General features: G+C 53.2%; 1 protein-coding gene across 1 annotated transcript; it reads left to right on the top strand.

Annotated features, from left to right (window-relative positions):
• Positions 1-540: 540 nt before the first annotated feature.
• Positions 541-3,353, top strand: KCNS2 (potassium voltage-gated channel modifier subfamily S member 2). Its single transcript, XM_043879971.1, has 2 exons — positions 541-861; positions 1,512-3,353. Exon 2 carries the CDS (start codon positions 1,555-1,557, stop codon positions 2,986-2,988), a length of 1,434 nt encoding a protein of 477 aa, XP_043735906.1. The 5' UTR covers positions 541-861; positions 1,512-1,554; the 3' UTR covers positions 2,989-3,353.
• The last annotated feature ends 6,034 nt before the right edge of the window (positions 3,354-9,387 follow it).

Raw genomic sequence — 9,387 nt, 5'->3', positions numbered from 1 at the left:
CGCTCCGGGCCCCAGCAAGCTAGGCTGAGCTCGACCTTGGGTTTCCCTGCCCGCCGCCCCCCCATCCCGGCTTCTCCACCCTCCCCTCCAACGCCTTTCCTCACCACCCCGCTTCCCCCGCAGCCTCAGGAAACTTTTCAGCAGGTCCCTAAAAGGGGGAAACCTGGAGTTCCCGGCGTCCCGCCCTTCCCCCCCGGACGAACGCAAGTCGCCGGTCATTCCCCAGCTCGGCTCCGCCCGAGAGACTCAGGTAGGGAAGGGTCACCGTAGGCAGCCCCCTGCCTGCGCCCTGGGAGCAAGAGGGTGGTCATAACAGCTTGTCATCAGGGGAGGTAGGTGAGTGATCGGGAAAGGTGTTGGCTCGGCCTCGAGCCGCGGGCGCGAAGGGGTCTCCGCAACGCAGAGGCGGCAGCCTCTCCCGTCCGGGCGGCGGCCTCGCGCGGAGCTGGGAGGCGCGGAGCTGTCCGTTCAGCACCACTGCGCCGCGCCCCAGAGCAGGGCCCGCGCAGAGGCGCACGGACTCGGCTCCCGCTCCGGATCCCTCGGGCTGCGGCGCGCGTCGTTGTCTCTCCTCGGTGCCGAGGGGCGTGCGGATCGAAAGAGGGGGGGCTCTGAGAGCGTCGGGGCCACGCAGCCACCTGTGAGCCTCCCGCAACTGCGGACGGCGGCGGCCTCCTCGGCCGGAGACAGGAGGCGCTCAGCGGACCCCGCCCGCCCGCCGGGCGCACACACAGGCGCACACACACTCAGAACACCCTCGCGCACACGCACAGCCAGCCGGCAGCGGCGGCCGCAGCGATGCTCGCCGGCAGGTCGGGGAAGTTTCCCGCCGGCCTCGGCCGCGGGCCCCAGAGCTCGCAGGTAAGCGCTTCCAGAACGCGCAGGGCGAGCCCGTGTAGCTCCGCCGGGTAAGGCGCGGCGCACGCGGCTCCGGGGCACGGAGCCAGGCGGGGTGGGGTGGGGGGTGGGAAGCCCGGGGCGGAGGACGAGGGGGGCCTCAGTCTCGGGGGGCTGGTCTCCGGGGACGCTGGGCCGGCCCCCTTACCCTGTCCGGGGGCTAAGGACTCGAGAGGTGGATTTCCCCGCTCCCCCTCCCGAAGCTACGCGCCCCCCCATCTCGGCCCAGCCCTGCCGGTGCGCAGCCCAGCTCTGGTCCCGCCTGTCTGCGGCGAGAGGGCGGGGGCGTCTCCTCGGCCCGCCCACGGGCAAGGTCAGCTCGCAGCTGGCGGAGCCGCTGGGGTGCGACCCCGGGCAGCGGAAAGCGACCGACAGAACCCCCAGGGTGGGGGTGCGGGCGCGGCCATGCTAGTAGAAACATAAGCTACCCTCCCCAACTCCAAGCCTTTCTTTGGGAAGCGGGGGAGGCAAAGCTCCTCCCATCCCAGTGTCCTTCAGTACTCAGAGACCCGCTGGAGAGGACTGGGCGCTCTAGAGACGGATGGGGAGAAAGGAAGGGGTGCCCGAGCCCTGAGCGCCGGGCGCTCACCCGACGCGCTTCCTTTGGCTTCCAGGTGTAGCGCCCCCGCGCGGCGCGGGCGGCCGGGCGTCTCCAGCATGACCGGCCAGAGCCTGTGGGACGTGTCGGGGGCCAACGTCGAGGATGGAGAGATCCGCATCAACGTGGGCGGCTTCAAGAAGCGGTTGCGCTCGCACACGCTGCTGCGCTTCCCCGAGACGCGCCTGGGCCGCCTGCTGCTGTGCCACTCGCGCGAGGCCATCCTGGAGCTCTGCGACGACTACGACGATGCCCAGCGCGAGTTCTACTTCGACCGCAACCCGGAGCTCTTCCCCTACGTGCTGCACTTCTACCACACCGGCAAGCTCCACGTCATGGCGGAGCTGTGCGTCTTCTCCTTCAGCCAGGAGATTGAGTACTGGGGCATCAACGAGTTCTTCATCGACTCCTGCTGCAGCTACAGCTACCACGGCCGCAAAGTGGAGCCCGAGCAGGAGAAGTGGGACGAGCAGAGCGACCAGGAAAGCACCACGTCCTCCTTCGACGAGATCCTGGCCTTCTACAACGACGCCTCCAAGTTCGATGGGCAGCCTCTGGGCAACTTCCGCAGACAGCTGTGGCTGGCGCTGGACAACCCCGGCTACTCGGTCCTGAGCAGGGTCTTCAGCGTCCTGTCCATCCTCGTGGTGCTGGGGTCCATCATCACCATGTGTCTCAACAGCCTGCCAGACTTCCAGATCCCTGACCGCCAGGGCAACTCCGGCGAGGACCCCAGGTTCGAAATCGTGGAGCACTTTGGCATCGCCTGGTTCACCTTTGAGCTGGTGGCCAGGTTTGCTGTGGCCCCCGACTTTCTCAAGTTCTTCAAGAATGCCCTAAACCTGATCGACCTCATGTCTATCGTCCCCTTTTACATCACGCTGGTGGTGAACCTGGTTGTGGAGAGCACGCCTACCTTGGCCAACTTGGGCAGGGTGGCCCAGGTCCTAAGGCTGATGCGGATTTTCCGCATCTTAAAGCTGGCCAGACACTCCACTGGCCTCCGCTCCCTGGGGGCCACCCTAAAATACAGCTACAAGGAAGTGGGGCTGCTTATGCTCTACCTCTCTGTGGGGATTTCCATCTTCTCCGTAGTGGCCTATACCATCGAAAAGGAGGAGAACGAGGGCCTGGCCACCATCCCCGCCTGCTGGTGGTGGGCCACGGTCAGTATGACCACCGTAGGGTACGGGGATGTGGTCCCGGGGACCACGGCAGGGAAGCTGACCGCCTCTGCCTGCATCCTGGCAGGCATCCTGGTGGTGGTACTGCCCATCACCTTGATCTTCAATAAATTCTCCCACTTTTATCGGCGCCAGAAGCAACTTGAGAGCGCCATGCGCAGCTGTGACTTCGGAGATGGAATGAAGGAGGTCCCTTCCGTCAATTTAAGGGACTATTATGCCCATAAAGTTAAATCCCTCATGGCGAGCCTGACGAACATGAGCAGGAGCTCGCCAAGCGAACTAAGTTTAAATGATTCCCTACATTAGCTGGGAGGGCTTGACATCCTCAAACCCACACTGCTGAGCTGTCTCTTGTGCCTCTGGCACGGTCCAGGTACCCTAGGGTTATGGCGTGAGCAGTATGCCCAGCCCCAGAGGGGAGAGAATGCATGGGATCTGCACCCCAGGCTGCTTTTCCAGTATTTAGGGTCATTTTTCGAGGCTGGTGTGTCTGACGCCATGCCTTCGCACCTTTCAGTGAAATGACACTCACTGGTCTTCGCATCGTGGGCGTAAAATGTTCACCTTTCTGCCGGATGAGTACCACCTCGGATGCTAATCTCTCTGTTCATTGTGCTCTCTTGTCTAGTGCCCATGGCCCAGGACTGTCTCTGATTGTTTGTGCTCCTGTTTCTGAGGTTGTCACGTGAGTTCCGTACAAAAAGCCCCCACAAATACGTCCCGCGGAAACACATCTGTGGGGCCTGCAAGGATAGGATGAGGTTTTGCTCACAGTCAGGTGAAAACAAAATCTCAATTCTTTATCCATTGCTTTCATTTAGTTTTAATATCAAACAAAGAGAATGTGAAGTTAAGTAGACATGACTGATTCAAGTCTGTGAGTTGTTTTTGTCAATGACCTGTAGCCTTGTGACTTGCATGGGTACCCTGCTCCCCTTTCAAATGATGTACACCCATGTTCACCTCTTAAATGTTGCTCTTTAGAGAATGTTATTTTGTTAAACATGTAGTGAAGATTGAAAATTTCCCCAAGAATAGATGCATTAGGGCTAGGGACTTCAGCTAAACATAGGCCAAATCGCATGATGCTTGAAGATCTTTCAGACTCAGGCCTCCTTCTTTCCTGGGTGGCTGCAGGGACATTTATTTCTTGCTGAGGTTGCTGGTCTTGGTCATTTGACCAAACTTTGCTGTGTCTTAGCTATTAGCATGTTTCTGATATGTTTCTTTTTTAAGGTGTTTAGAAATAAGATCGTGTTGTCTTTCTCAACTAACAAGTTTACTGTTGTACTGTCTTTCTGAGGCAAACATTGTTGGGCTGCTAGCAAGGGCAATAGCTTAGAAAATTTTGTTACCTACTCTGAAAGCTTAGATAAAGCTTTTATTTCCAGGCAGAGTTTACTTAGATAATTTTGCTTCTAGGATACAGTATGTAACACACAATGCTCTAATCACCCCAGAGTTCCTGGTATGACATGGACACCTGGTGGTATGGAAGTGTGTACTCAAAATATAGACAAGTGGCTTATCCAGGATGGAAATATTACAGTTCTTATTTCCATTTCAGCTGCCTTCTGTTGGGGGGAAGGTTGGTGGAGGCCAGGAGAAAGGAAAGAGTTGTAAAACAAAAAAGCATTGTTAATAAAATGTCATAAATAATTGCAAACTTCTTGAAAAGCTTGATGCTATTTTAAAGGCCTTTAAACTTTCAAACTCGGGTTGAAGGTTAGGAACTCTTTCCTTTTCCAAAATGCTCTCCCTCCTTCTTCTTCAGTTAACTAGCATGTAGCGTTTTGAAGGGTTAACTTGGATAGTTCTCTGTTATATTGTAGGTAATCAGATGGTGTTCCAGTTGGCCTCCATTGTTGTTCTTCTTTGGAAAGGCTACAGAATCCAGCGGTCCACACTTGGAGTTAGGCAGGCTTTTTCTCGAGGGCTTGGATCTTCCTTAAAAAGGTCCATTTTGTGTCTTGGTTGAAGGTAGTACATACCCCTCAGATAGAGTGAGGATCTTGTCAGAGGCTTTCTGTCCTTGTAGTTGCCATGGCTACTACAGAGGGGGCCATTTGTTGGATGAATGCACTAGTCACTTACACCTTTGGGTCCCCAGTTCAGATCTTTCCATCAGACTGGAGCCTTGTAGGGAGCACGGAGGCAGCCACCTCCTAGTGCTACCTGATCTACCATCTACTCTGTTTTTCAGAAATATCAGGAAAGGTGAGATGCCTTAGGGGTAAAGAGCCACCAAGTCAGAAGAACAGGGTTATTTCTCAGAATTTGCAAATGTAGCACTTGGCTTTGGCTGATGTTTGCAGCACTGGAAGGCAGAGAATTCATGAAATCATCTCCAGCTGCACTGAGGCAGGTGATGGTAAAACTCGTGAAGACTGTTCAGTTTGCCAAGGCTGATGGTATTGGGTCACTGAGCATGGTATCCACAGTCACTGAGATAAAACTTGTGAAAAGAGGAAACAAGGCAGGAGGCTGAATAGCTCAGTCACTCTCCTCAGTATTCTTTTTAAACGGGAAGGTTTTTACCACTGAAACAGAGATACTTCTAGTGGTTACTCTTTGCTGATGTGAAAGCTGGAAAACTTGACTTTTCATTTCGGTGATGACTTGCATTATCTGGTGCCTTTCATTGGGGGAATCCCAAAGTGCTTTAGAGACTGTCTTTTTAATATCTTTTGTACATATACATATATATATATATATATATATATACTCTTATAAAATATTATTTTGCCCATCCTGGAATTTCAGTCACTTCCGAGTATGAGAATAGCCTAATAGCATTGAGGGCTCCAAGCAGTGGTTTCAGATAAGAGGGCGAGAGACCAACCCAGCTGGCTTGAACACTGGAGTTAATTCCCACAGAGAATGGAGATGGAACTCTGATCCAGGGAGAAAGAATCCTTCCTTTCTCACAAAGTAGCACCGAAGTACCAGGTACAAAGTTCACAAGAGCTCTCAGCGGGGCTTTGATTAACCTGGTCAGATAACATTTGATGGGGCAGTTTCTTCGGGTCCCTGAAACTATTTGGTGCAGGGAACGGTTGGGGGGGGGGGTCGGGTGAATTTTCTGTTCTGTTTCTGGAGTTGAGAATATGATTATGAGCTGACAGCTTTGGCCACCAGGCTGCCAGACTGACGCGTCCACCCCCTTTGGAGGACACAGTCGGAGCTTCAGAGCACCTGTGTCCAGCCATGGGCTTGAGAACAGCTTCACGGCCAACACTTGAAGGTTATTCTTTTCAACGCCATTGGGACAAAGATATAGGTCATGCTTTTCTTGAAATGCATGTGATGAGCATTTGGAAAGCGCTGGCTGGGAAGTGACACTGTGTCTTTACTGCATAGATGCATGTTGGTTATTGTCCAGTGTCTTCTGTCAACCCCCTGCATTTCCTGGCTTTGTTACCAAGGAGGGGCATGTTGTAATGCCGAGCTGTTGTGTAGCTCCTAAGGTAGTAATTGGCATTTACCGCTTGGACTTGTTATTTCTACTCGTCTTAGTGTTCAAATAATAGAACTACCTGCTAATTCTTGCCTCACTTTGAAGAAAATGGTATGTTATGCACTTTGGGATAGCCATGATCTGTACAGGCTGTGTGTTATCTACTTGAAGGCTTAACTAGTATTTCTTGTATGTTTTAACAGCATGACTTGTTACAGAGTTGTAATTTTAAAAAATCAAGAACGCTGTATTTGTGCTGTCAGTTTTAACACTCATTAACGCGCTACTGTGCGGGCATTGATGCAACCCCGAGGAGCCCTCCTGTGTGATGGCTGCGTTTTAGCCTCTGCCTCTCGACTCAGCAGTGAGGGGTAACACTGACGCACTCAGGACTCCAGCCTCAAAGAGTATGAGGATTAAATAGCAAATGATTGCTGACACTCCCTTAGGGCCCTGCAGTCACACATGGAGTGGCAAACACAACAAGGGCGTTCGACGCTGGGAACCAGACTTCCTGAGAAAGACTGGGCTTTTTGAGCATTTGTTGGGAAGGAAGAGGTGTTCATTCTTCTTTGGGGGTATGGAGAGGTGGGGTCCCTTTTTCACCGGGACCTGGAGCGACCCGCCTGCTCTGTAGTGGGAATAGTTATGAATTACTGGAGCCCCTGTGAAACAGACACCCCTGGTGGGGTTTGCCCCTCCCCTCCTGTCTCATTCACTACCACTGACGGGCCTGCCAGTGCCAACCTCACCCCACTGGGTTGCCATACCCCCGACTGCTACAGTGCCTCTCTGGCAGCAAGTTGGGGTCCTGGGTAACCTGAGTGTTCTGGCTGGTTTGCTGTGACTATCGCTGGGGGAATTGGCCCTTAGCATCTACTTAACCCAGTAGTGACCTAGCCTGTGGGGCTTCCCCTGTGGCTCAGTGGTAAAGAATCTGCCTGCAATGCAGGAGATGCAGGTTTGATCCCTGGGTTGAGAAGATTCCCTAGAGGAGGGCCACCCACTCCAGTATTCTTGCCCGGCAATCCCACGGACAGAGGAGCCTGTCAGGCTAGAGTCTGTAGGATCTCAAAGAGTTGGACACAGTTGAATGACTGAGCATGCACGCATGCGTGACCTAGCCTATGAGCCATTCTGAAGGCCACATGAACCTGTAGGGAGGTCCCTGGGCTAACTGGGCTTTGCTCTCAGTTTTGCCTTCAACTCTGTGATCTTAGGCACCTCACTTGACCTCTCTGAGCCTCACATCCCCCTGCTGCAAAATGAGGAGCCTGGATTAGATCAACCTTAAAGCCCTGCCCAGTTCTTCATCTCGATGTAAACACAGAATTTCTGCATGGCGCTCCACGTCCTCCTGCTAGCACCGAGTGGAACTCAGTAGCCTTAATTTATTTTTAACAAAGCAGAGGGACTGCTCTGTTTGTTTCCATTTCTCTTCTCAAAAGCCAACCACAACAGACAACGATGTCAGGGACAACGATACCAGAGAAAATACTTGGGCTGGTGTCTGTGTCGGGGAAATAGAGGTTTAAAAGAATCAAGGCAGTCTCCTGTGGCTTTTAGGCTATTGACACCGAATCCAAATTCCTGCTATTAAAAATCACCAGAGAGGAAAATCCCATTGATCTCATATGGCTTCAGGGCTAACACTGCCCATTTATGTTTGCTGCCTCTGTGAAGCCCGGCGGGTCCCCCAGCCAGTTCCCATGAGGTTGCTGGGCCCCGATCTGGACAAGGGCAAGTGGGCTGCCCGCCTCCCACAGTAAGTTCTCTCCTAGGGGTGGTGGCATCTGCGAGTGTCCCCTCCTGTGTAACCTCCAGAAGGGTGTGCCAACAACCTGGTCCCATCTCATGACAGCTGGAGAAGGCGACTGACAATCCAGCATGGAGAAGGTGCTCACAGCCACCACAGACTCTGTGTTCCCACCACACAGGTGTCCTCCCTCCAGCGGGGGTTTACCTGGATGTTCAGGGATATTTGGGGGGATTCCTTGCATTCTAAAAGGAAAAAAAAATACTTCCTCTTAAGGGAAGAACTTAAATACTGCATTTGCATGATTATTATCTTCTCCTATTTTTAGGAGAACTTTTAGCCAGCGTTTCCACCCAAGGACCTTATCTGGGTATCAGATTCAGTTAATAGTGTAGATCTGAAAACAGGCAGCATGTTCTTCCTTCTGTGACCTCATTTGTCAATATCATCACTCTCCTGGTGAAATTCTCCAAAGCAAAGGACTTTGTCTGCTGGTGACAAGTCGATGCTTTCAGAAGAACATCCACACAAACAATAAGATGGGAGGAGAAGAGGGCAGGTGTGCCCAGGAGCTAGTGCAAGTTCCTGCAGAAGAAAAAAAGGGAATAGGAAGAAACCAGGGAAAAGAGGAAAAACAAAAGAGGGTACAGAAGGAGAGAGTGAATACAAGAAAAGGCAGAGATGAAGGAAGTGAAAGAGCAGTCAGTTAGGGAGGCTGAGAGAGGCTATGTTTAATGCAGTTATTTCAGGCCTTCCGTTGAATTCATTTTATTTCCAGGCAACAAAACAGGCTCTGAGTCCAACAGTGGCCTCCTGGGAAGTAACTATTTCTGGAGGCAAGTCCCACCCCACCCCCCAGCCCCTCCCCTCCCCTCCCCACCAAAAGGGTTCATGGTCTGCTAGAAGACAGAGATGGAAAGTACCGAAAGCCTTTGGCATGAAGAAGGCAGTGAGGACACACAGCAAGGCGGGGCGAATAGTGCCTCTTGAAGATGCGTCTTCTGGTTACAAATAGAAAGAGGACCAAATGGTGGCCAGAGGTGGTGAGGCAAGTCAGGAACTGAGAAGTGGAGGGAAGGGAAGGGGAAGAAACGTCCATGCCCAGGGACCCACACCAGCAGACTCGGAGACCTCCCTGGCCAGCATGTGGAAGACACATGTGAGCCAGTGTGGTTGAAATGAAGTGGCTGCAAAACCAGCCCACGGCAAAGCCACCAAAAGAGCTTGGGCGTCATTCTTTTGTCACGGGGTTGGGACACCCTGACCAGCTAATGCTGTTGGGACAGGACCCTGGGTGCAGCTTGGAGGCCTGGGAGGGGCTGGGAGACCTGCCTGAGGTCACTGCCATAGCACAGGCCAGCTACAAAGGAAGCGAGCTGGAGAAGAAGGGGCAGAATGAGCTGCCAAGGAGGTCAACCTTACCGGACTCCATCAACCGCTGGACATGGGGAAGAGAGATGGAGGGCTGGGATGGCTTCTGGGTTCAGGGGAG

The sequence above is a fragment of the Cervus elaphus genome, chromosome 21 (assembly GCF_910594005.1).
Source record: "Cervus elaphus chromosome 21, mCerEla1.1, whole genome shotgun sequence".
In the NCBI taxonomy this organism is placed as follows: Eukaryota; Metazoa; Chordata; class Mammalia; order Artiodactyla; family Cervidae; genus Cervus; species Cervus elaphus.
This window is presented reverse-complemented; position numbering and strand designations above follow the sequence as displayed.